At 39.4% G+C, this 27,944-nt stretch overlaps 1 protein-coding gene across 2 annotated transcripts; it reads left to right on the plus strand.

Annotated features, from left to right (window-relative positions):
• Positions 1-42: 42 nt before the first annotated feature.
• Positions 43-27,763, plus strand: DHX35 (DEAH-box helicase 35). Of its 2 annotated transcripts, none has more exons than XM_052683895.1 (22): positions 43-146; positions 1,728-1,861; positions 2,223-2,315; positions 3,080-3,157; positions 5,329-5,433; positions 6,637-6,698; positions 7,333-7,402; positions 7,980-8,039; positions 8,619-8,731; positions 9,745-9,841; positions 10,940-11,098; positions 12,372-12,582; positions 13,997-14,121; positions 14,849-14,903; positions 18,016-18,111; positions 18,493-18,587; positions 19,204-19,281; positions 20,198-20,327; positions 21,046-21,127; positions 21,634-21,705; positions 23,095-23,233; positions 26,047-27,763. In XM_052683895.1, the coding sequence occupies exons 1-22, from the start codon at positions 107-109 to the stop codon at positions 26,089-26,091; spliced, it is 2,139 nt and encodes a 712-aa protein (XP_052539855.1). In that variant the 5' UTR covers positions 43-106; the 3' UTR covers positions 26,092-27,763. The 2 variants fall into 2 exon arrangements, with proteins under 2 accessions (XP_052539855.1, XP_052539856.1); XM_052683896.1 differs by having other exon boundaries at positions 23,095-23,206.
• Positions 27,764-27,944: the final 181 nt, after the last annotated feature.

The following is a 27,944-nucleotide window of genomic DNA, read 5'->3' on the forward strand; positions in this document are numbered from 1 at the left end:
ACGAGCCCACAGCAACGCGCGCTGGGGCAGGCCGGCGCTCCATGGCAACGGGCGCCGAATCACGGGGGCTCTGCACTTCCGCTTCCGGTTACCCTCTCACCCCAGGATGGCGGCGCCCGTGGGACCGGTGAAGTTTTGGAAGCCGGGTGAGGGCGGCGCGTCTGTGTGGCAAGGGAGGCTTGCGCCTTCCTTCTTTCCCTTTTTTAACCTTTCTTCCGTGGGCTAAAGCGCTTCTGGCCCCGGTGGTGGCGGGGAACTGCACGGGCTGCGCTGCCGGAGGAGCGCTCTGCCCCTCAGCCGGCGGCGGTGCGGGAGGAGAGGCCTCTGTGAGCGCTGCTCGGTGCCGGGGGCACTCTGCGGCCAGCGGACACCGTGTGCCCTTGTAGCTGGGGAGTGGCGGGGGCTACGCTGAGGGAGAACTGGGGGAAGAGAGCCGCCCTGCAGCGCTCCTGAGGTTGCGTCGGGAGCTTGGGGGGCTCCCGGCATCACGCAGACGTGGGCTTAAAGCAGCGCGATCGGAAAGGGCCGTGAATGAGATCGGGGAGTGGAACACGAGGGCGGCTGGAGCAGGTCAGGCATGACGAGAGGGGGCTGAGGGGTGTTTCTGTGGGCTGTTAGATGGGGACAGACTTCAGCAGCATCTGTTGCGATAGGGCAAAGGCAAGCTTTCAAACTACAGGAGGGGAGATTTAGGTTGCATATAAGGAAGAAGTTATTTAGGCTAAGGGTGATGAAGCACTGATGTAAGGATGTGTAGAGAAGTGGTGGATGCCCCATCCCTGGAGACATTCAAGGTCAGGCTGAATGGGGCTGTGAGTACTTGATGGAGCTGTGGTGTCCTTGCTCATTGCAGGAGAATTGGCATAAATGACCTTTTAGGTCCCTTTCATCTCAAATAATTCTATGTTCTGAGTGGCAGTGGGCTCCTGGACCTTCCTGTTTCTTACCTTACCCATTCTGGAAGTGGATAATTATCAGAGTCAGTACTAATTGCTGTTAAAATTGATTCAGTATGCTGCGAAACTTACTTAGCAGTTTTGACTTGGGATGAGTTGATTTAAACAGCAGAAACAATGGGAAAAACCCCAAATGAGCAAGTCCTACAAAACAGGAGAAACCCCTTTGCTCTCAGATTTTTCCAGTCGAATTTGCAGCTAAAGACATACGTTCCTTTGTTGAGATGAGTTTTTGCTTTTGGTTTGTCTGCATTTTTGGAATTTTTAGTTGTCCCTAGTTTTATTTTAACACAGCAGCAGAAACAAATCAAATTTCAGATATGAGGTAAATGTAGAGCTGCAGTGCTGTATCTCATCAGTAGGCAAGGCTGTGGTTTTGTGGTTCATGTTAGTCCAAGGGAGTCCTGTTACGTGGCTGGCTGGCTTGAAACTCATGGCCTTATTTCTGAGATTGATACTGAAGCTATATCAGAACTGCTGCATGGAAGAATAACAGTCCTAAGACTTGCTGCTCATTTTTCCCATGTGCTTTTTTTCTCCTTTATCTTCCTTTAAAAATTCATATTAGTATGTATTCATGTTAGCTTTTTAACTAGCAGGAGAAAGACATTTGGTTTGACACAATTTTTGCTTGTTTACAGATATGGAATATTTTTGATTAATTTTCTAGAAAAACTGGTCTCTTGATATATGCTAGGATGCATGCAATTCCTCCTTGCGAGGAGCATCTTGACTTTGGTTGTGTTGTAAAAGTTAACTGCTGTCATGTAGGCACTGAAGGTCCTGGCGTCAGCGTCTCGGAGGAGAGGCAGAGCCCTGCAGAGAGCAGTGGTGTAACAGTCATCTATAATCCTTATGCTTCTCTGTCTATTGAACAACAAAGACAAAAGCTGCCTGTTTTTAAGGTACAAGAGTTCTTTCTGGGGTTATTAAATCAGTTAGATGGTGCCTGGCTTTTGTGGTTTTGTCTGTGTTTGAGAAAGCAGTATGGAAACCCTTTACAACAAAGCACAGTTATGTGATCTCATTCTCTTTATTTGCTGAAATTGATCGTTCTCATTGACAGCTGTTGCCAACAGTTTTATGGGCTTTGTAGGTTTAATTTAGTTACTGTATTTTGTATGCATGATCTTTGTAGATTTGAAAGATTCTCTTAACTTTTGACAGTACATTCTCTGTAAAATGACTTTGCTTAGGTAAACACTAATGTTAGCTTTCTTTTTTTGTTCAAATCTGGTTTTGGTACCTTAATGTTATGTCTTTCAGCTAAGAAATCACATACTTTATCTAGTGGAGAGCTATCAAACTCTGGTGATTGTTGGAGAAACAGGATGTGGGAAGTCGACGCAAATTCCACAGGTAAATGTGTGTTCAGCTTGGTGAAATCTGGTATTCCCTCAGAGGATTTTGCATGAAATATTAAACCAGCATCCCAGAGCTATACTGTAAAAATGGAATTTGCCAGTGTTGTGTGTGTGTGTGTGCATGACCAAAAGGAGAGAAAAGTAAAGCTTCATGTTTGATAGCAGGAACTGGCATATCTGAGACAGAAAGCCTTCTTTCACTCCTGGAAAGGAACACATCCTACATTTATGCTGATACAAAGAATAGTTACTCTGCTAAAGTTAAGGCTTTTATAACTTTATCAGAATTATGTTTTCAACAAAATTTTAAACTTAATTTTGAGAAGGAAAGGAAGTGTGGGTTTCCTGCAAGTTTTTTATAAACGATTCTTGATTTTAACTTAAATGACTGCAAGCTAATGATGAAAGCCACCTGTTTCAGTGTGAGCACTTGACTTGTGCTGCTTGTCTTCAAAGTGGTTATAAAATGAAGGCAAGAAAATAAAAAATGAAGCAATTCAGATTAATACTTGAGACTCAAACAGCTGCTTTTAGCATACCTTCTGACAGTTGATGTTCTTAGAAGTAGTTATCAACTATATTTTTCTTAATTAAAAACAATTAGAGAAACCTAAATTGTTTTTAAAGGTGAGACAAATAATGCACAAAAAGTAACTGGTTTTCTGGAGATCATGCATAAGCTTGTGTCAGAGCCAAGCAGTGTGGAGAGCTAGCACCTCTTAACCATAATGCCTTCTTTCCCTACATATTTGTTTGCAGTACCTAGCAGAAGCTGGCTGGACAGCTGAAGGAAGAGTGGTTGGGGTGACACAGCCTCGTCGGGTTGCTGCTGTTTCAGTGAGTTTCTCCATGTCCAGATTTTCCCACTGAATTATCATTATAACTCTCCATTTATTAGTGGTTTTTGCTGAATAACAGGAATGGCAACTCTCAGCTCCTGAATGAATGCTTACCTTCCCTCCAGAATTTCTGATACTGCATGCTGAATTCAGCATGATTAATTGGTTTAGCCAACAATTTCAAGGCCAGAATAGCAGATGAAGAAGCTTAGAAATAAAATTGAGTTGCATCAGCAGAAACTATACAGGGACTTAGGACTGTGCAAGGTTGAGCTGTGATTGACTCTGGGCTAGGATTATGGTTGTATGGTCTCTAACTTGTTTCCCAGAGTAAAGTAGTGGTACAAATCTGTGTGCAGTAAAGTGGCCAGTGGAGTAGGCTGTATACTTCTTTTCTTTCTAGCAATTCATGCCTAATTTTCTTGAACTTTTTTTTTAATTTTTTTTTACAGTTTCCCTTGGTAAGAGGGTGGGGGAAAAGAAGAAATCAATTTTATCATCTTTGCATTTAATTGATATGTCTAGGAGCACATATTGTAAGTTAGGTGTACTAGGAGAGGGAGGAGGGATGCTGAGGACAACAACTTGCACTCTGTGTTAATAATATGCACAGAAAGCAGCCAGTGCTGTTTGTTTTCATAATTGCCACCAAGCACTGAAGAGGTGGGCTGAAGCTTTTCTGCTGCCAGTTCCTCTTCTTACAGTAAATTGAGGTGCCTTTTTGTAATCCTCATTTTGCCTGTTTCGGTTTGTTTTTTAAATTAATGATGTTGAACTGTACCTGCAGTGTGTCAGTGCACGCTTCTGGTAAAAGTGTTGTAGATTGAGCAATTGTCCACTTTAAAGGTTCACCTCACCCAGTGTTCTTTTACTACATCCACTGTCATTAAAGAAACAGCCTGTAGCAGTGATCTGCAGCATGTGCTTTGGGCAGTTTGCCTGCAGTGTCCTTCCTTCTCCCCTTCAAAGAACATTCAGTTGACATTGAGCAGTTCTACAGGAGATGCTGCATATGCTGCAATGATTTCTCTCTCACAACAAATGTGTTTCTCTTTTTCCTTGATGTCTTAACATACTGCTTTTAAGTCTAAAATAGGATTACTCAGCTAGGTCTTAGTGTATGGTCACAGGAGGATTTTTCTTTGAGAATGAAACTGCCTGCGTCACATAACTATTGCTGGGAGGTGAGAGATGATGATTTATTGCTTTGTCTTGAGCTGAAATAGACTTTTTAATTTTAATTAATGTCTTACCTACTTTCTCAGGTATAATGTGGAGGTTGTCCCAAGTGAAGAGCAATAGTTGGCCATGGTTGCTTAGTTAAGAAATACCCGAAGTTCTGCTTGCATTACCCAGGCTGACAGTTACTCTGAACATTTGCCTGAAAGTGATAAATGTCCATATGGTTTAGGCTGTCATTTGAATGACTGAAAAAGCTTACTGCTGGAATTCTAATAGAACTAATGTGTGTGTTCTGGGGTTTTATTCTGACTGTAGCTTTTTAATTGTGTTGTAGTTTGCTGAAACCATAGCCTGCCAGTACCTAATATTCTGTAGAGTGGTAAATCAGGATTTCAGCTATTAGCTTAAAACTGGTCCAGGGCGTTTGTCTTCCAAAAATTGTTCTGCTTTTAATTATTTGCCAGTTTTCTGTTTTCTGCATTGAAATTTGTGTTATGAGAAGGAGACCAGCATCATTAGATAACAAGAAAAAAAGTCAAAGTCTGAGTAAATTCAAGGGCATACCAGCTTAACAAATAACTTGTTCTGCATGCTACGTGTGTGTACTCCTCTTTATTGCATGCCAGCTGTGTTCTGAAACTGTACTTTCTCAGTTACTGACGTGTGGTCTTTCCCCAGCTTTGTGACTGGTTGAAGGACAACCTTTGTAGGTCTGACAGAACTTTTCACAGAAAATTACTTCAAAACCTGTCTCAAGAAGTGTGAAGCAGATTAAGTTGTGCTGAAGCATCTTCAAGGTTTATTTACCACTTGCATGTTCAGCACGCACTATGACATGAAACAGAATTTTGTATTTAAGATCAAGTCATACTTCAGAAGCAGTAGCTTTGTTTCTGTTTTGATGCTGACCTTCTATGGACAAAACAATGGTGCAATGAGGAATTTTGCTATTAGCTGCTTTTTGTTGACTTGAATCTCTGTTGTCAGGTTGCAGGCCGAGTTGCTGATGAAAGAGGTGCAGTGTTGGGTCATGAAGTTGGATATTGCATTCGTTTTGATGACTGCACGGATCCCCAGGCTACAAGAATTAAGGTGAAATAGTGTGTGGTCATTCTGGAAAGGTTAGCTGAAACTCTTACAGCACTTTTGCAAAATCAGTGGGAAAGTTGTGATGCCCGGTATGGAGAGTTGATAGCTTTTTGGTTTTCCAGATGGATACCCTAGGAGTGTATTGAGGGGGTTGTGGCTATCTAGAACTAGGATGTTTTACTGTGCTATTCTGACAGCCACTGTTGTAAATTGAAAGGAGATTTTCAAGTTAGTTGTTGCCAGCTGTTGGTACAGCACTGATGTGACCCCATCTGACTCAAAGTCATTGTGAAAGCCTGCAGTGAATCAAAGCTGAAGTATCCTCACCACCCCAAAAACAGATTTTGATTAAAGTGCAGAGAAAACAGAAGATGGGCAGGCTGAGAGTAATTTGATGTGGATTTAATAGCAAGCTTTGCAGCTCTTCTTTAGCCCTATGAATGATATTAATGTATTGTGGACAGACAAGGGTTTGCTTTAGTTATGTTGGAATTGGAATGATGATGAAAGAAACAATTTACTTTTTTTTTTTTTTTTTGAGACTAATAGCACTTTAGAACTGAAAGAAATAGAGATGTTTTGGAGTCTGATTCGTTGTTTGAGGTTGGAAACTTTGGGATTTTTACCTTGAAAATCAGTTCTTGCTGACTAAATTTATAGTCCCTGATCATACTCTGAGGGCTAATTAAAGCTGGTGGGTTTCTACTGGCTAGAAATAAAAAAAAAATTACTAAATTAAAACATTGAATTAGTTGTAATGTTAAGTCTTGTGTTCTGGTGAGATGTGAGAGAGATCTTAAGTAGTACCTTGAGAGAATCTAAGCTATACTGATACAGAGAATGTTACTTGTAGAGAAATTCAGTCATGTTAAGACAAGTGTGAAGAAGCTTCTATTACCATATCCCGGTGCTGCCAGTCTGTGTGATTTTCAGTGAAGAACAACTAATTCTCAAAAACCAATATGAAAAGTACCAATTTCTCTGCTTATCTCCAGGATAGCACTCAGAATTGTATTTAGCTTCCATAGCTGGAAATAGAACAACTTCAAAGATCATTAGAAAATGAAAAGCAAGTAAAAATTTAGGCAAAAGCTTAGAAAATGGTTCAAGTAAATAAATGACACGTGCAATTAGGATTACCTCCTAGGCTTTGCTGTTTGGTTTTTTTGTTTGACTTTTTACCATTTTTTTTGCGTTCACTTTTAGTTCTTAACCGATGGTATGCTGGTAAGGGAGATGATGGCTGATCCTCTGTTAACAAGATACAGGTAAGGAAACATGGGCTGAACGTTTGCTGAAGTGCATCTTGGTAAACAACTGGGGTTTGTTTTTTAGGCTGAGGTATGATTAGTATAAGTTAAAGTTAAAAAATGTGAAAATTATTCAGAATTCTGACCTTCGTATGTTAGAAACTTGTTAGAAAATTGATAGCTGCAGTGCCAAACCCAGCAGGATTTGGTGCTGTGATTTTTGGAGTATAACATAAATGGGCCTTGTGGAGTCTGAACTGTTTCATCTGCTAGTTTTAAACTTTTTTTTAAATTAATTTAAACAATCAACAATGAGCAGGCTTTATTCTGATATATAGAAAACATTTACAGTATGCAAATAATAAACCTTGGTTATTCCATCCCTTTCCAAAACAACCTGAATAAAGAAAGCTCTGCTTGTACTGCATGCTTGTTGGTTGTTGTCTACCTTTTCTCTCTTGTTTGCTTCTATGGTTTTGGTTTTTTGTTGTTGTTTTTTTGTTTTTTGTTTTTTTTTATCTCACTGGTTTTCTAAATGAATGTAAGCAATAATTCAGTAACAAATTTAAACACTGATATTTAATATAGGAAGACACTGATTCTAGCATCATTCAATCCATTTATATATCTTATCTTTCTGCTTTATTTGCAGTGTTCTCATGCTGGATGAAGCCCATGAAAGGACTCTTTATACAGATATTGCCATTGGATTACTAAAAAAGGTTATTTTTTTGATGTGGTCTGCAAGATTTTCCACTGTCGTCATCTTTACTAAACTTCTGCTCCTGATGTTTTGTCAGTAAACTCATTTGAGAGAGGGAGATTTCTAGTTCCTCATTTATCCCACAGCTCACTGTATCTATCAGCTGTTTACTTTACACATCTGACACTTGGGATCCTCTGTTTCCCCCCCCGAGGCTGAATTTTATCTTTGTATTACATAAGGAAAAAGACAGTCTTTGTTCTACTGAAGATGAGTATGAGAAGTGACCTTGCAGGGAATTGCTGACTTTAAAGCCATCAGTGATCTGACTTCCACCAGAAATTGAGAGTAAACTACGATTTCCTTTCGAATACCCTCAATTCTTTCTTAGCCTTAAATATAAAAAGCTCCACACGCATTTCTCAGGTTGATATGGTCACAGGGCAATACAGGTGCTGCAGTTCATCAGCTGTCTTGATCACAACCTATTTTTATAGAGAAGTCACTGGTAATCTGGCTGCTCTGAAACTTGGGTCTAGCCTTATAGCTCTGAAGACAGTCTTTACTCTAGGTGTTCTTTGTCTTTTTGATCCTAGATTCAAAAGAAGCGTGGAGATCTTCGACTGATCGTGGCTTCAGCCACCTTGGATGCAGAGGTATATCTTCCAAATTTGGTTTAAAATGAAGTGACCCTAAGTGGCAGCTCCACTTGTGTTCATGTGGAGCTTGTCCTCTGTGCTGCTCCTGTTTGAGTGCTGAAGAAGAGAGGAACACCTCTCCTACAAAGACTGGCTGAGGGAGCTGGGCTTGTTCAGACTGGAGAAGTCTCTGGGGAAACGTCATTCCAGCCTTCTAGTAGTTAAAGGGTGCTATAATGAGGAGGGAGGCTAACTTTTCACATGGGCAGATAATGATGGAACAAGGGGACCAGTTTTAAATGAAAAGAGGGGAGATTTAGGGAAGATGTGAGGAGGAAATCCTTTACTAAGAGGGTGGTGAGACTGGTGCGGGAGGCACAGAGCTGTGGGTGCCCCATCCCTGGAGGTGCTCATTGCCTGAATCTGAGACAGCAAAATCCAACTTTTAAGTTTTTTAAAGTATAACTTTATCAAAAGACTCAAATTTATGGAAGCTATATTCAAGTAATAATAATTTGACTTCTTGATGTCGTTAAGTTTTCCCCCTCGATTCTTTGAAGTTTCAAACTGAAAGTATTTGTCTTTATTTTAATGGAGAAATTCAAGGATTTCTTCAACCAAAATGATACCGGTGACCCCAGCAAAGATACCAGTGTGATCCTTACTGTGGAGGGGAGGACGTTTCCAGTTGACATCTTTTACATACAGAGGTGTGTTTCTGTTTGATCTTTTCGGCGGTGATTAAGAATGTCTAACTTGTGATGTCATAACGCACCGGATCAGCTATAATAAGGTGTAACGTTCAGTTTGGCAAACATAGCCATTCTTTCAAAGTACTTTCATAGTTTTGGTACCAAGAAACTAAGGGCATAAGTATAGATACAAAATTGAATGAATTTTCCACTTCTGTGAGCAGCAGGAATGCATTTAAGTACAAAGGTGATGAAACATCGTAAGCTATAGACAAATTAAAGGAACTTTTTTTCACCTGAGTTTATTTTGAAATGAATGCATAGAGCCTGTCAAAAGCCTCCTCAGCTTTAGTTTTTAGTGGTCTCCATTCTGCAAGTGATTTGTTCTTTTGCAGTTGGTCTGGATGATCTTTGAAAGTTCCTTCCAATTTCTACTCTGCTTTTCTGTGAGGGAGCTGAGGATTTTAAAGGCAGTTTCATAAATGGAAAACATTAGAACAGAGTTCTCAAAAGAACTTTCAAATATGTGCATGTGAACTCACATTTGTACAAATGAAAATCATGTTCTACTTGTGTCACTTCCCATTGGGAGATGCTACCCTTGCATGTGCTGGGAAATGTTTCTAATGATGGGTACATGAATCATATGGAAAAAATAAAATAGTAGCATGTGTAAAACCTCAAAATTACATTTTTCTTCTTAGAGCAGACACGTGGTCATGTGAGTTATATTTGAAGTATGCACTTCAGAATATTTGCTTGAGAAAATGACGTTAAAAAAGCTCTTGAAGTGGTGGGATTTTGCTTATAGCAGCAGAACATGTGCAGAATGACTTTTTAAACTCAAAGCATTGTCAAGGAAAAAATGAGTTGCTGTTTTTTAAATTTTTATTATCTTTTAAAAAGCAAATAGATACAAAATCATGGAATCATAGAATTGCTCAGGTTGGAAAAGACCTTAAAGATCATCGAGTCCAACCACAACCTAACCATGCTACCCTAAGTAACAATATTGTGTTCTCTCTCCACAGTCCTGTTCCTGATTATATAAAATCAACTGTGGAAACTGCAATGAAAATTCACCAGATGGAGAATGATGGTGATATACTGGCATTTTTGACTGGCCAGGTATAGACAACAGTACTTTTTTGCTCAACAGTGTTGTACTGTTGACTTTGTGAAGCCTTTTCAGATTCCTGCTTTACTTTCTTCACTGTCATTAAGATGATGAACCTTTCTGTCAATGAGAGCAGAATTAGACTGGTCCCAAGGACTTCCAGAAAATGTACTGATGCAATGGTCTGAATTTATCAGAGCTGAATTTATCACAGCTGATAAGGATGGCTTTTCTCATTTAATACTGTGTGGCTTGGCCTTGTTAATACATGAACAGTGTGCTTTTTAGTGATAGTCACACCTACAAAGTTGTCAGTTTGACAGTGAGTCATGTTAATAATTAGTGCAAATGGAATTCTACATATAATAGTCTTAAAATCTGAAGTCTTTGAAAGGAGAAACAAATTGCTATATGATTAGATTAAAAAAAACAAAAACAACCAACAAGTATATTTTTCTGCTGTGTACCAGTTAGCTTTTGCAGCCTGGAAGAGTAAATTAGAGATAGCTTACAATTCCACAGAGCAGAACAGACTACCTTGAATGGCCTCACTAGCATCCTGCATGTTTCTAAAAGAAATTCTTCATGCTTATAATTGATTTGACTTTGAAAGAGAGAATTGAAGAGAATATATCTTTTTTTGTTGTTGTGTTTTGAGAGCCACAGCTGATCTCTGAGATGAAACACAAAGTTGAGCAGTAGGTGTTAATGCTGTTACTGTGTCATTCTAGATCGAGGCCTACAGCGCAGTCAGAACAGATCAGCCCCTCATTTTGATCTCACACATTGAGAGATGCAGAGGAAAATGGGTCTTTTTCTTTATTACAGAGCTTTGTTCAGCACATCTTTCATGATTTTTCTCATATATTTTGTGGTGGGACACTGTCTTGAACAACAACTGTTGTAATTAGTATTAATAGCAACATTAATATAAGAAGTAATTAATATAAGAATATTGCAAAATTGAGGGAACTGGTCAGATGGTTCTAGATTTGGAAAAATTAAAATTGTGTTAGGATTATTTTGGTGCAGGTCTCATAGAGGTGATATCTGTAGGATATTTGTAAGTGAAAGCACTCTCATGCTCTTTCATCTTGCTGTGCTTCTAGGAGGAAGTGGAGACTGTAGTTTCTATGCTAATAGAACAGGCTCGGGCCCTTTCTCGCACTGGAATGAAAAAGCACCTCCGTGTTCTCCCCATGTATGCTGGGCTGCCTTCTCCTGATCAGATGAAAGTATTTGAGAGAGTTTCTCGCAGTGTCAGGAAGGTAAAGTTTTAATTTAATGTCATCTCTGCCATCCAGAAGGCTGCCTGTGTTTTGCAGCTTGATGCAAAGAATGCTCACATTGTGAGACTGTTGTGAGCTCCTACAGAGCAAAACTTTTTGCATCTCCTAATAGTGCCTGTCATCTTTCACACTGTGAGCCCAGAGCATTTTCTCTGCCTTCCCTTTTGATCATCGATCAGTGCAAGATATGTTAGTTCCAATTCTCCTTTCTACCTCAGCTTCTCAATCTTTGGGAGTCTTTTTACATACCTCACGTATTTATCTTTGTCCATTTGCAGCTTTTGCTTATGTCCTGACGTAGCTTGTTACACTCTGAAGTCTGCTTTCACCTGTTATCATTCCTTTTTGTGGACAAGGTACCTAGACTAAGCTGTTCAGTACCAAGAAAAGAAAAATTAAGGACCGAGTGGGTAAATTTGCATGTGAGAAAGAAGTTAAACCTTGCTTGACTTGAGTTTTTTTTTAAAAAAAAAAGCAGCTTTGTTTTGACTTCTGGAAGCCTTGTTTAGATGTTTAACATCAAAGAACTGCCATCTAATTGGTCATGATTAGTGCTTTCTACTTGAGCAGAGCTTGTGTTGGGGCAGAGATAAACTGACAATTACATGGAGTGAGTTGTTATACTTCTTGTGCCTGCTGGAGTCTAATGGGTAAAGTTGTTCATCTCATGCTGGAGACTGTTGACAGATAAATACTTCTCTCCAGGAGGATTAACTGCTGAGATTACTTCTTTATTTTCATGTGAAATAAGGATTAAATTTCCCTCTGTCACTTGGCAGCAATTCTTTTTTAATATTCTAGGACTCGTATATAGGTATACAAGAACAGGAATACTAAACGTGGACAATTAATCAGCTCTGTCCTCCCCTGTCTCCTGCCCTGCTCCTGTGTTACAAGTTCAGTATAACTGAGAAGCATAAATTCAATATTTTAGTTCACTAATTAAGAACATTTGATTTACAGTTAGGTAACGTTTTTCTTTGCAAACACACCAAGTTCTTCTGCGTTTATGAAGAGGAGATAAACCTGAATAAGAAATAGATTGTGAAACTGTAAAAAATAGTTACATCAAGTTGAGGACTATTTCTGCTGCTTTTACTGTATCCTTTTGTACTCCGGAGTGCATTTACTGGAACCGTCCTATCTGGGATCTTTTAAGTATCTTGTATGTGAGCCCTGGTGCACTGATGCTAGTGCCAGCACAGTTGAGATTGCAGGGTTCACAGTGTCATGGCTGTGTCCATATCTGCAGGTGATAGTAGCCACCAACGTTGCTGAGACTTCTATCACCATTCACGGCATTGCGTATGTAATCGATTGTGGTTTTGTGAAGCTTCGAGCCTATAATCCCAAAACAGCCATTGAATGCCTTGTGGTGGTACCAGTGTCCAAGGCTTCAGCTAACCAGAGAGCAGGACGTGCAGGCCGGAACCGCTCTGGGAAATGTTACAGGCTCTATACAGGTCAGTAATGGCTTGTGTTGGGAAGGTGAGCTTACTGGCATGACTTGCATTTTGTTTTACAGTGGCTTTAGCATTGGCGTAAGGAGAGCAAAACTGCATCTTCTTTCAGCAAGAGATAGTTACTCTGGCTTACTTAGAAGTGCTTTGTTCATACCTGCTAAGCACCAGAAATGGGATCTTTTTATGAAACAGAAATATGAGCTTAGCAGGGAAGTTTCACTAATTGCCATCTTGCAGTGTTGATACAACTTTGAGAGTGGCAGCTCTGCACAGAATTCTGCCTTTCAGTGATTTTGATTTCTAAAGATTCAGATCACTGAACAGCAGCCACCTGTGCCACACTCTTCTGTGACTAAAGTATCTGCTAACTGCGTGTCTGCCAAAGGATTGCAGACGTCTGTCAGATGACAGAGGAAAACTTCCTGATGTGGTCTCCATAGCAATAGGTGCCAATCTCAAATGCTGCCTTGAAACATTGAAGCTGGCAGTGTACAAAAATAACTGTTATAAATGAATCTGTCAGCCACTCGGCAGTGCTCAGAATGCTGCAATCCAACTGCCTCTTCTCTCAGCTGTTGAATAGGAAAGGCCTTACAGCTGAGCACTGCAGTTGCATATGTGTGCCTCAGGTTCCATCTGATGTTATCAAGCTTTGAGACTTAGAGATATCGAACAAATCACTTTGAAAAGTGTATGTGCTTGCCAGCAGTTGCTACGTTAAAGACAGACATGCTTTGTTCCCTAAATCTGTGTGTTTACTAAAGAATCAAGAGTGAATGCAATTGCTCTTGCTTTAAATTTAACAGACCTTTCCATGGACTATAAGAGCCTGCAGACTAAGGGAAATGCTTACCAGATCATGGAGGTTAACAATTTGTCATTGGGTTTGGGTGACAGAGTGAAAACTCATCTGTGTGAGAGGTGCTTATATTTCACAGGGACAGGTCTTTGGCTGCTTTGGGAGCAATTGCTGATACACTGTGAAATTAAAAAAAATCTGTTTTTCCTAGTTGTCTTTCAGAAGTGTGATCCTGCACCCTTTGAAATTGAAGTAAAATAAAGCACCTTCTCCCAAAATGATCTGCAGCATTTTTCAAATTGGTGTTTTAGAGAATTTTCTGATTTAAAAAAATCAAACTATTAGAAGAAAAAGTATTTCCAGATTTCTGTGAAGAATTTATATTTCAAGTTAAAATATGGGTCAAGTACATGTGTGATAAACATAGAATTTTCACATTAAAGTAACTGAAAATACAATCATTAAAATAATGTCATTTTGAGAAAGAGTTCTTTTAACACCTATGAAGTGTTCATAGTCAATAGTTTTAAATTGAAAAGGGTAGTTTTATCGTGGTGACTTGCACACAGGAAGAGCTGAAACCCAATCCCAAGTATCTTTGCTTTCTTGTAACAGAGGAAGACTTTGAGAAGTTGCCCAAGTCCACTGTTCCTGAGATGCAGCGCAGCAACCTTGCACCTGTCATCTTGCAGCTGAAGGCTCTGGGAATTGACAACGTGCTCAGGTTCCCCTTCCTTTCGGTGAGTCCTATGCAATGAAGCATGTCATCTTTAATGCCAGCAGTGATCACTGGGTGACTTGTTGGTAACCCACTGAACCAGTAACTATTGCTTTGCTAATTTGGGAATTACACCTCATTGACCACTATCAGGTGGCAAAGTATCCTCCTGGGAATCAGCTAGTGCAAGTAATATGTGACAACTTAGACACAACAGCTGTTGTATTTTAGAGTTTGCTGTTACAAGCGTGGAGCAGTTGAGAGCAGTTTGGAAAGAAAAAGGATTCTGTGAAACTATAGCTAATTTGATTTTGATTTGCACTGAATTTGGGGGGGAAGAATCTACAGAACTAAACCTGTGTTTGTCCACCTTGTTAAAAAGAGCAATAACAGTTATTAGGTTTCTCTAAAGTTTCTAGCTACTCTTGTGTAAAGAGAAGATAGAAGAGAAAGTTGAGAAGTAATTGATGTCGTAATTGCCTTTGAATAAAGAGAGCTTGGCCTAATTCTGTGTACTGATAGGATCTTGAGAGAGTCATAGTGATGATCCTGAACCTGTTGAGATGGCTCTGACTTGCAGCACTGGTGGTCAATGAAAGGTTAACAGGAAGATTCTGAGAACTCTCTTCATTTTGTGTGTGTAGAAAGATCATTAGAATGATTTTGTGAAGAAGATCTAGGAACTTCTGTGAAAACTTTTAGGTTTCATGATGAGAACTTTAAACAATCCATGTTTTTATTTTCCACAGCCACCTCCTGCACAGTCAATGGTACAAGCTTTAGAATTACTGTATGCTTTAGGAGGTGAGAATATTATACTTTGTTTTACCTATGATTTTCTTATGGGAGTTGTTCAATTAAAGGTTTTTACGTACTTCAGCTTCAACGTACTTCAGCCTCCTCAGAATTTCCTTTCTTTTGTTCAGTGGTTACTTCACACAGGTAAGCAAAGGAAAAGCAAAGGAAATGACTTTCTGGGAGGAACTAGAAAACTGCATAGAGTATAAACTAGAGTGTATCTGTTTTGATTATGCAAAAGCAGATTTTACTGCTATCCTTCTGTGCATTAACTTGTGCTTTTGTGAGAGGAATCAATAATTTGCCATTGCTAGGAACAGGATTCTGAGCTGATGATGGTGTTGACTTGATTTGCTCAGGCAGATCTTGTGTTTCTCCAGTTCTTTAAGAGCAAACTTACAAAGTTATAAAAGGAAATAGGTCACTAATTAGACCAGTACGTGAGTAAGACACTAAATTCACATGCGTGCATTTGGATAGGTTGTTGGATATTCAGTCTTTCATTTTGTGTTACTATACCAGTGATGGAAAATTCAAGTATAAACAAGAATAAAATAAGTTGGGAGTAAAGGTGTGACATCTCTTGTGGTCAGACTAATTTTAATAATTCAGAATTTATCATATTCAATATAACTGTTACTTTATTTCTTCCTTGATTCAAGAAGCACAGAAAGCATTTTCAGTTCTTCTGTTAACGTGTTCCTTTCATTATCTGATCTTGACTCTGCTGTGCATTGTAAGTACAGTCTGATACTTGAGTCTGAGAGCAGAAAGTCACCGAAGACTGGAATCAAGATCTAGCAAAGTGTGCTTCCCAATAGCTCAGAAAACAGAGATCACCTATTAGTTTTTGTAGCCTTTCATTGGTAAGATGTTGAAGGCTTTTTGAGGGCTATGATTCTGTGATAATGTAACCAAGAGGAAAAAGGTAGTATAGAAGAGTTTGTGTAAATTTTGGAAGCTTCCAGTGGTCTGTGGCCATTTTTTTACATCACTTACAAATGCTGTGTTGTAATTTGTGGCAGCTGGTGTGATTCTTACTCTTGTGGAGCTGTGTAGCTCGTTGCCTGGGATTTTGTTCTGTGCTGGTTCCATTGCATCTTGAAAAGCAGGGTTCCACCTGAGGCACTGGGTTCATGGCAGCCAATTCGGCCTGGAACAAGCGCCTTTGTGCTGGCTCTGAAGCATGTTGCAAGGATGGATTTGCAGCCAAAGCCACCTTAGGGAAATGGAGAGGAAAGGTCAGTAAACTCACTGATCAGCTGTCTGCTGTTTTGGCATAAGCATTATGCTCACGGTAGTTTCACGGGAGAGCATGGAGCTGTTACTCTATTGGCTGTCCAGCTTTTGTAGCAAGACAGAGAAGCTCTGATGTCGGTGTTTGAGGTAGGAAGGAATGCATGCATGCCTGTGATACAGGTTAGCTCTGAGATTTTTGCTGAAGTTTCAGGTTTTTGCTAGTTTTGTGAAGATTTCTTTTTTTTCCAGAGATAAAGCTGCCCAGGAGTTGGCAAGTGCAGTAAAGGTTGCATTTCTCTTATGCAAGTATGAACCTCTATTTCAACACTTGCATTGTAATATCATGTAAACGTGCAGTTTAGGGTCAGGACCCTGCGGAGCAACTTGTGCAGACTGAGATAGTTCTGTTGAATAAACACATCAGTGTTCTCAGACTGATTATTTTTGCAGTGACGCAAACAGATTACATCAGGAGGACCTTTTCTCAGCCTTCTCCTTTGATGCCCATTTGAAAGTCAGAGTTGTCAGCTGGAGTTTATTATTTTTAAGCATAATTTAGAGGCGCACAGATAAGCTGGCAAGAAGTGACTTTGTTTATGGCTTTATTTCAGAGCCAGTGTTTTGTTGAAGATTTGTCTTTGTGTTGCTGTCCAGCCGGGTTTAAGATCGGATGTCCTCCTCCCTTAACCCATCACTGACTAGTGATTGCACTTGAAGCTTTTTAGTGACAAGGTGTTGAAGCATGCTCACTAGTAATCTTTTAATATCTTTATCTAAGCTTTCATAGCTATACACAGCAGTTGCTTCTAAGGTAATTTCAGTAAAGCTGTTCCAAACTTGTGTCCATTGTAGCTCTTCCCTGTAAATGCAGGCTTACATCTACAAAGACATCTGCACACAAGCTGTACATATCCATATACAATTGCACTGACACAGAATTCAGCAGAAGCCAATAGCCTATGGCTTAATATACCTGTAGAAAGTTAAAAAGATGATGATTTCTCCTCCTCCCCACTTCAGAACCCAGTTTCGTTTCTTGAAATTCTTTAAGTTAGGTGCTCCATGTTCTAAGATAGCACTTAAGCCTTGGTCGAATGGTAACTAATCATACCTTAATTTTTTCAGTTTCTCTGACTGCATGTTTAAATATATTATTTCATCACTACACACAGAATGCATTTTGTACCTGTCTCCAAGGATAACTTTTTTACATTAGGTGCAGTATCTTGTGTTAGGGTAGGGGTGTGGTGTGTGACATAAGTGAAACATAAAAAGTTCATTAAAGGTCTTATCAAGTAATAAAGGAAAGTAAACATTTGAGAGATAGCTGTGGCATTAGGTGTGCTGACGTAAGTTGTTGGAGCTGTCCTCCTTTGACTTCATTTGTGGTTTGGGTTTTCTCTGTGTGGCTTTTTGCCACCACCCCATCTGACAAATAGCATGTTTATGTATGGTGTGGGCCACCGTTGGTTCCTCACTGTGCTCTGGTTGGTTATGGTTATTTATACAGTCTGCAGTGCTCCAGTGTCTGCTGCACTGCTCCCATTGGTTTGTCCTTGTGTGGTTTCTCTCATGCTCTGAAAACCAAGCTGCTGTGCCTTCATCCTGTACCACTCCAGCTCCAGTAAAAGGGCTACAGCAGGAATATGGCTGGCAGCTCAGTTGCTGATGCACCAGGCAGGCAATCTTTATCTTTTGTGCTTCTCTAGTCGCTATTAAATTACTTCTCTATGACCCAAACAGATGTAACTCAGAAAACTGACAGTGTTCCTAGGTGTATTTGCTGTATTTTTAGCTCACAATTCTAAACAAGTCTTTCTGTGCTACTTTTACCTGCATCACCAATATGTTTATCAATGGGTTTGGATATGCACTGCAGGTTTGGATATGCACTGCCGTTTAACTGAGCCCCTGGGGATGAGAATAGCAGAGTTTCCTCTGAATCCAATGTTTGCAAAGATGCTTCTGGAATCAGGTAGGTGGGGAAAAAACAAAATTTTCTTCATAGTCTTGTGATGAGTAGTGGATATTGCTCTAGCAATAGTAGCATGCTATTAGATATAGACTAAACTTACAGCAAGTTTTGTCTTGGTGTAGTGTTGAGTAAGAAGAGCCATTAAACTCATGGGCCTCTCTAATAGTGACCAACATTTAACACATTAATAATTAAGATTAATACACTGTCTTAATTTTCCATGAAAACATTCACTCATATTTGCAAAAAAATCTGAGTTAGATATTTTGTGTTGTTATACTATAAATATGTATATATATATTTAATTTTCTTCTATTCTGTGTGGTGGTAAGTTGAATGGAAGACGATTTCCTTTTCTGAATTTTTCCACCTGCTTTTCAGGAAATTTTGGCTGCTCCCAGGAGATTTTAACAATTGCTGCAATGATGCAGATTCAGAACATCTTTTTGATCCCGCCGAATCAAAAATCTCAAGCTGTAAGTTCAGTCACACTTCTTTTTTTTTGGTACATTCTATATTTTTAGTCTTCCATCAAGAATTTTATTGGTGCGTGCAACAGATTGCAGATTCATTTGAAAATGAAGCAAAGCTTTGAACTGTACCTAGTGGTTCTAGGTAAAAGGGGAAACTGAGCAACGGTGGGGTCCATGTGTCCCTTGCTAGTATGAGCTGACTCCTTCTGAGGAGCAGAAATGTGAAGGGTTATAAACCAGTATTGGCCAGCATGAGAGGTTGTTAAAGAAGGGGGAGGGAAATAGAAAAACAAGACAAGCAACTAAGCAAACTTCCACAAGTTCTCCTTCTTTTTCAGAGAACAGAAAAGAAAGTATTAGGTGAGACTGAGCTTTTGATGGATATCAGGAGCCTAATTTTAATGGGTCTCTCTTAGATTTTGTGGGATTTATTTTCAGCTCATTTTTCTAATTCAAGTTTAAGAACACCACCTCAATATATATGTGTGGTAGAATGTAGATGTCGTGTTGAAGAACTGTTCTTTATGGTAAGAATTCTGGTAGTCACCAGGAAATACACCAGTTTAATACTGAGGTCATTAAACATGACTGCTTTTAAAATGCATTTATCTTCCTCCAGGCCAGGCAACACAGAAAGTTTGCTGTGGAGGAAGGAGATCATCTCACTATGCTTAATGTTTATGAAGCCTTTGTCAAAGTAAGTCAATACAAGTGGATTTGTGGGAATGTGAAGAACCTGGGTGTCCCCTGTTCTGGTTCTGGAATTTCTGGATATAGAATCCTCAAAGCCAAGGACTTGCCAAGTCTACTGTGAGATAGTTCTGCATTAAAAGATTCTCTGGCCTTACTTTGCCACAGATCTTCTGTAGTTCATTTGATCATGGAACAAAATTCTAGTAGTTCAGATATGGCCCAGGATTCTTATCTGTAGGTAACTGTATTTTCAGAGAGATGGGGATTTTTGGAAGGGTCTAATAAAAAAACAAGTATTCAAATTTTGATTGAAATTTGTGTTTCTACAACTTTTTATAGAAATATTTGAGTTGTACTGATGATAAACTACATCCAACTCTAGCAATCTTTCCGTAAAACACTGCCTCATTATTTTGCTGGTATGGAGCACTTCCATAACAACATGTTTGTTAAAGTCTTGAGTTGAACCAATATAACCACTCTAGGATTTAAAAAGAAAACTTTCCTCTTCCTATTCCCAAAGCAATCAGGCACTAAATGAAACTTTGCCTGTCAGATTTTGATTCTGCACATCTCTTAAAGCAGCTGAATGCAGACTCTTGAATTAAGTATTGGCTTCTAGAGAAGGAGACCAATGAAAACAGTATAAGGAAAATGTTGTTTACATTTTGAGATTAAAAACAGACTCATTTTTTATATGATGCATTTGTCTGCCATTTAGAGGTTGTTTGAAACGTGCTCTGTAATTAGTGTTGCTACCTACACTTGTTAGCTGCTGTGTAAGAAGATTTTCAGCAAAAAGGACAATAAGTAGCATTGTGGAAGACAAAAGAAAACTTAATAAGATTGTGACCCAGAAGAGATTGTTCGTTATTTTACTGGTGGCTTTTCATGGTAATTTCTTTCTCCTTACTCTGCAGCACAGCAAAAGCTCTCAGTGGTGTCAGGAACACTTTCTGAACTACAAAGGACTTGTTAGAGCTTCTGTTGTAAGGGAGCAGCTCAAAAAGCTTCTTGTACGCTTTAAAGTGCCAAAGAAGTCCAGTGAAGGTGAAAGTTTCCTTCTTTCTTCCTTCATTTTCTTTTAATTCTGTTGCACGTTTTGAGGGTAGACTCTAAATTGCCAGTGTGCTTCTTGCCTTTCTTGTATTTTTTCATGGCCTAAAAATAACATTGATTAAATCCACATATTTTTTTTCCTAAAAATGACTGTGAATGAGCAAATTAGTTCAAAAATGACTGAATGAGCAAATTAGTGTACAATTAACACATAGTCCAGCCTTCGTTAGTTACGTTTCCAATAAGAGATCATCACCTTTGATCTTGGATTTAAAGGACAAATTTACAAAAAAAAGTTATAAGAACGTCGCCTCATTTCTTCTTCTGAAGAAACATTTCTTCTTCTTCTTCTGTCCTTTACAAAAGGCCAGTTTTCTGCTGTATTCATAATGATGTATAGACATTGAGATCTGATTGCTAGCTGCTGTGTGGACATGAATACCATGACTGGTTTTCAGCACTCATTTCTAGCAGCTCTGAACAATCAGACCTTAATGCTTAGCTGTCACACAGGTTTGCTCTGAGGACTTTGTATCGATCTTCTTGGAGGCTTCAGCAACTTTTGTTTTTTACAAGAGATTGCAGGACTCGTCTTCATTTGCTCTCACAGCTTGATGCAGCATGAGAAGTTGTCTGAGATGATCAAATGATGCTGAAGGGATTTTTACCTTTCCATTGACTAATTTTACAGAAAAATTCTTTTCTTCAGGTGATCCAGATCCTGTTCTAAGATGCATAGTTTCTGGATTCTTTGCTAACGCAGCTAAATTCCACTCTACAGGAGCTTACAGGTAATATAAGTAGTTTGATTACAACTCCTGCTTAGTTGAAAAGCTTGTTTGATTGGGTAAATCTAAGCACAGCCAACAGATGAGTGTGCTTCTGGATGCTTGCACTAAGGAACACGTGGTGATTGATTTACTACATCTTTGGAGGTTTGTATGTTCAAACTGCATTGATGTTTTTCTTTGTCAAATGCAAATAACAAGTTATTGATAATGGGGAATCTGTTACTAACAGTAATTAATTTATGTTAATGCAAGCAAGCACCATGTATTTGTTCTGTTGCTTCCAGTGAACTGAATGAAACTCTGAAACACTGCTTCTTCATTTCATGTACATCACTACATTATCAGTTGTTTCTTTGACCAGGATTTAAGCCTGGTTTCAACTGAAAGCTTCTTCATTAAATAGAAATCTTTAAAATTTGCTCCAATTCTTTCACTGTTGCCTTTTATTAACATTCCTACTGGGGATGAAAGGAATCAAATTCTAAATAATAAATCTTCTTTTTAAGGACTATCCGTGATGACCATGAACTTCATATCCACCCTACTTCAGTACTGTATGCAGAGAAACCTCCACGCTGGTAAGTTACAGCAACTTGTGCTTGCTTTGTGATCTTTGTAAGGCATTCCTGGCATCCAGACATTTTTATGATTGTCTTTCTTTATCATTGGAGGAATAAACGTAGAAAGTCATGGTTCCTACAGGAAGAATTCAGATGGTATTTCCTTTGCAACACTTGGTAGGCAGTATCCAAGTAAATCAAAGAAAGATGGTGATGTCTAACTATCAGAAAGCCTGTAGAGGTTGTAGAGCAAATTGACCCTTTTTAATAGGTGTCTTGTACTATAGCTTGGTCTGTGAGCAGTCTCTGTACCTAGATAGAGCTAGGATTGGTTTTATTAGACCTAATAAAGAAATGTACTGTCCAGCAGCTGCCGCTTCCTAGGAGAGGGCATGTGCATGCAGTTCATGGTCAAAATCTTTGAAAACCACCTGTTTGGTGTTGATGGCAGCACTGTTACTTGGAGCTGTCTTTCAAGGCCATATAGGATCGCCACTGCCAGCCTGAACACTGTTCTCATGGAATCCTGTAGGATTCCTGTGGGTTACCTTACCTGGCAACCCTAATTCCAACTGCTTGGGAGCATCTCCTGTATGGAGGGCTTCAGTTCTTCATCTGTTTCAGATGTGTATAAAATCTAAGAAAAAGCAAGAAGAACAAGAACAGATTTCTTTTTAGTTGTACTGCTCCATTTTGCAGAAAAGAAAAGTTTGTACTCCTTTGCTTTGAGAACAAAATACCAATTCATGAGAAACCACAAACCTTGTGGCAGCTTTACTGTGTATAGGAGGCTGATAGTGACTTATGCTTTTGGTGACTAACTGTTCAGAGTGTGGGTTTGCACTCCCTTGGTAGACTTTCCCTGCAGTACGGTGTCTTCAGAGTTAGGTTGTCCTTTCTGTTCTTGTGGGCACAGATGTTTGAGTCCATATAGCTGGCTGTTTCTGAATCTCTTCCAGAGGATGTCCTGGCAGCATCTAAAGCTGATTTCTTGCTCTAATCATCATCTCTCATGCAGACAGAAGAGATATTCATGCTGTAACTTCAGCCTAGCTTATTGTGGGCCCAGGCTTTTGATGTCTTTGACATCCTTTCTCATGGCAGAACAGAAAATAACTAATATTCTCTTCCAAAGTATTTGCTATGAATCCCCTTAGTCCCATTATCTCTTTTTATACCTTGTGGTCTATTCTATTAGTATGTGAAGTTGTTTTTAATGGTGGTTAATTAATTAAGAGTACTCTGAACAACCCAGAAAAAAGAGGCAATTACTGCATAATCTACAGACTTTCTTATCATGCTGTGAATATTCTGTGTCAGCTTGTATGTGTATCTTAATATGGTGTTAATCACCTCTCTCCCTTGTCTCCTTGCAGCACAAACATGTTTTTCTTTTCCTTCTCCTAGGGTAGTGTACAACGAAGTCATACAGACTGCCAAGTACTACATGAGAGATGTGACTGCCATTGAATCTGCATGGCTCGTGGAGCTGGCACCTCATTTTTACCAGCAAGGAACGGTACGGAATCGGCATAAAGCCCAAACGGTACCACTGCTGTGTTAACAGCTTTGTATCTGAGTTTTGCAGTGATTTTTTTGTTATTGTTTTCATCTATTTAATAGTAGAAAAAAAATAGGCTTTTTTTTTTTCATTTTAGGCGTTTTACTGTAAAGAAAGAAAATAGTAAATTGATGCATGACAGCTTTTTGCCCTATTATCCAACCAACAGATGTGTCTGAGAAATTACAGAACAACATAGCCCTCCAAAAGATGAAATCTTCAGCTATTCTGCACTTAAATATGGATATTTGGTGTTTCTTCTGTGAGCATCACTGTGACTGACAGTGTCATAGTTTGCACAATCATTCACAAGAGTCTTTGTATCATTTGCAAATGTTTGTGCAAATCCCAAGCCCTTTGTTTTTGATTATCTACTCCAAAAAGTCACCTCTGATCTGTTAAAAGCATGAAACATAAGGGATAGCTGCTGTTTGTACAACCTTTATTGTAAGTTCTGTTGTGCAGTATACATACTTAGAGGAAGAAGAAAGAAAAGTGTATAAAAACCTGAAGGGAGGACAGAAAGAGGACTGAGTGAGGCTCTTTTTGGTTGTCCCCAGTGCCAGGATGAAAGGCAGCAGGTACAAACTGTATCACAGGAAGTTCCATCTGAACGTCAGGAAGCACTGGTTTGCTGTGCAGGTGATGGAGCACTGGCAGAGGTGCCCACTATGAAGTCTCCTTGGAGATCTTCAGAAGCTACCTGGTTGTGGGCACACTTCTCTGGGTGTCACTACTTGAGCAGAGATTGGGCCAGACGGCCTCCAGAGCTCCCTTCCAACTTTAACCACCCTGTGATTCTGTTCTTCATCTTTTAACGGTTGCCATCTTTTTGTTTCTACTATTCTTTATCAACTCTGTCCTATGCAAACTCATCAGTTTAGTCTTATTCCTTATTCCTTATTCTGTGATTCTGTGATTCCTTCTGATAATTGAGAGATCTGGATTGGCAATAAATGCTACCTAAATATTAGTCATGCTGAAGCTGCAGATACTGCATTGTAAGTAAATACAGACAAGATTACCAAACTGATCTTGCATGCGAGTTTCCCATGAGATATTAATAATTATTGAGCTTTATGTTATGAATTAGTGGACTATTTCCAAAATGATGAGGGGAAGCAGGCACTTGAATAGCAGACTGATGCAAAACAAGAGATCTATTAGCATATGAGCAGCCATATTGCAAAAAATACTGTTTCTGATCTGTATTTTGATCTGTCTCACTATTGGACTTCTGTAAGAATTTCATGCTTGCTTGCTTTCACTTCCTGGGGTTTTTGGAAAAAAGAAAAATGCTGTACTGCATGGAGCATCTTAAAATGTATGCATGTGGCTACAGTATATAAGAACACTGGTGTTCGTGTAATTGACCTGGGCAAGGTTTTTTGTTTAATAGATGCTGAGCTTTGATCATTCATCTCAGTTGCGTACACATTTGCCAGCTATAAATACCTTTTCAAAGTACTTGAATATTTTCTGCCTTTTACTCTAATGCCTTTGACAAAGGTAGTAATGACTGCAGGATACATCCTTGAGCCTTTAGCTGCAGATATATTCTGCAGGTGTGGTGATGAATGATGAGGCAGCATTCCTGTTGTATCAAATCTGCTACTGGAACAGTTCGTCCTTTTGACTCACATATTTACATGTTGTAACATCCCATAGGTAACACAGCATCTTATTATCATATAACCTCTCCGTGGGCTACAGCGTGGTGTGAGGTTTTCCTTTAAATAGGTGGTGCTGGGACATGTGATTTGGTGACTCATTCAGGCAGAACTGGAATTGCTTTTTGGAAGAGGAGAGTTGTCTTCAATTTTTGCAAGGCAGTGCTGCGACTGTTGTGGATATTCTACAAGATCACATCAGAAGCTGATTCTCATGCTTGCAGCCTTTTTGATTCAATAAAGTTGTACTTAGCTTGCAACAGGGCAGAAGCATTACTTTCATCCTAGAGTAGATGAAAGTTATTGGAGGTAGAGCTAGTTTTGAGGGAAAGCACCTCTTTTGGTTTAGCCAGTTATCCTCATCAGTCAGGAGGCTTAGGTGTATCGATAAAAGTGTTTGAAAATCAGAAATGAAACTGGAGTTATAACTTTTGAATAAACAGGTAACTGCTAAAGTACTGTAATTCAGACCCTTTTTCTTCTGAAGGATGCATCCTTTTGCTGATGTATCCCTGAAATAGGATCGTTTGAATTCCTGTATCAGGTTTAAAAACAAAACAAACCAAAAAAAAACCAATGGAACCTGAGCAGGATTCTCTGTCAAGACTTTTTCCTACAATTTGATTATGTTTTTAGACAATTCTGTCTCTTTTCAACTTCTGCAGTGGTTTAAGAAGATGATTTTCATGTTTTCATTCCATGTTGCTCTTTCAGAGCATGTAGGTTCCAAGGTCCAATGAAACTATAGCTGCAGCCTTGACGCATTTGTTAAAATCTTGTTCTTTATGCACGTGTTCCTGGTGTCTGTGTTGGGAACATGTGTACCCTTCAGTGCATTTTTACCTGTTGACAAGCTGCATCAAGTGCTGAGTTGTTGTTGTGCTTGGAGTTAATACAGAAGTACCTGAAGATATTTTACACCAAGCCAAGATGTTACTTTTGGATGCATGGAGGCTGTTTGATTTCATGGCTTTATCTCAGCTGTATCAAGGATAAGCAGGGGCTTGGGAAGGGTGGTCTGACATGTTTGCATTTGTTTTAATTTGGGATTAATGAGTGGAAGCATTCCAGTTGAACTTTTTTGTAATTGTGGTGCACATGCTGAGTGTTTTTTCTCTCTCCTTGCAGCATCTCTCCTTGAAGGCAAAAAGGGCGAAAGTAGACGACCACTGATTTGATGTGACTTAAGCCTTGTGATGGCAGATGCTGAATCTACCAGTGATTTGGAGCTGGCTGCAGTCCACCCAGCAGCCATTTCATTGCCAACGTGATCTTACATCAACTTAAATGTTAAATGCCTGCCAGGACCTGTAGGGATTTGTGCATGACCAGTACACTATAAACCTATGTAGAGCTTGCACTGCAGACATTTTATTCTTTGCCTAATTGACCACTGTTGTTAATGTAGGCATGTTGCTCCTTTTAAATAGATAGACAAAAAAAAAGAGGACATGCAGGACCACAAAAAAAGGAAAAGAAAAAAAAAAATCCTTCAAGAGGGAAATGGATTTCCTGGAGTGATGTCTGCCTTATGAGAGTGGGGAATAGGGTACCCTGCCTCCTGTTACCTAGAGCACTGTGACTACTGCCAGCCAAACTGAGGCTGACTCCTGACAGCAGGTAGCTCAGGGCAATGAACCACCCTTGAAATGCAAGGGACTGTCATGGAAACATTGCTTTCATGTTGGACCATAGCAAAGTGGTGCAGCTTGTGCTCCCAAGCAGTAAAAGTCTCTTGCCTGATGCTGAGCTGCCTCTTGCTCCCTGTCTTTCAATAAGTATAATGTCTCAATTCCATACAGTAATATTTGAGAGCCCTTGTCTGGGGAAGGGGAGAGAGAGTAGCTCAACCTTTTTGAAAGGATTAGCTTTTTTCCTCAATCAGGGGAAATCACACATGTTCACAGTTACTCAAATTCACTGCTGAGACTTTACTCTTTTTCTCTCCCTTGATAAGAAAAGCTGTTAACTTCTCATTGCTTGGAAACCAGAGAGCACTGGTTTTGGCCTCTTGTTTAGCAGAGATGAAAATATTCTTATTAGGAAAGTATAAAACCACAGTCCTATGTATTTTTTTCTAATGAAGAACTTGTCCTTTGCTGCTTGGGACCACATGTGTTTCTGTAAGAGAAGAATGCTCTGAACATTTGCTTCTTTAATCAGGATTCCATGGCTACTTTTCAGTAAAGAGCTGTATTTTAGTGTGTTTCAACAAGACAGCATGTGTACATATATTTATTTTTTTCTATCAATATTTATTTTAGAAACATGTCTAAAAACTTTATTTTTGTAAAGCAGTTGATTTGATGAATGCTTTTGACATGTTAGCCATGATCTTCTTTTTTAATTAAGAAAAAAGAGACTGAAGTATGTAAATAGACAAAAGTTGCATAAAGTGAAATGCCTCCTTTATCACAGGACTGCCTTGGAAACTTTCCTGGATTTTTCTTTATGTTCTCCTGTCCAACCACTGCAGGAAGCATGTTCCATCATGTGCAGTGTGCAGTGCCTCCATGATGGCCAGCACAGAAAGATGTACTGGTCCCCGTGGATGGCACCAGCAGCATTACAAGCAACATCACCTTCTTTGTCATTTTCACTGTGAGCCTCACCTTTGTATTACTCTCTTTTAGAATGGAAGCTCTTTGGGGCAGGGACTGTCTCCCAACCAGAGCTGAGAGCACTGTTGGCACTTATTAAAAAGATTCAATTTACAGTTTTTTGTTATTTTTCTTTTCTCTTAAAGGATCAGAGAAAGAACTGAATACGAAGACTTTTAAAACGTCTGTGTCCCTCTGTCCTCTGGGAATATTTTTAAGACAAATAAAGGCATTGAATCAAAGAAGCTTGAGAGTGCCTCACTTCAGCGAGACTAGAGGTGATTCCCTAGCACGGCAGTACTGCTGATGGGCACGCGGTGGGTGGCTGCTGTCACTGGCTGCTTTGGGGAATTTTGACTGTCTGGCTGATTCTCTTCTCCAGGTGTTTCTGCCTGCCTGTAAAGCTGCACATCTGGTTGTTTTGTT

Source organism: Tympanuchus pallidicinctus, unplaced genomic scaffold, assembly GCF_026119805.1.
Source record: "Tympanuchus pallidicinctus isolate F22 unplaced genomic scaffold, pur_lepc_1.0 scaffold20, whole genome shotgun sequence".
Classification (NCBI taxonomy): Eukaryota; Metazoa; Chordata; class Aves; order Galliformes; family Phasianidae; genus Tympanuchus; species Tympanuchus pallidicinctus.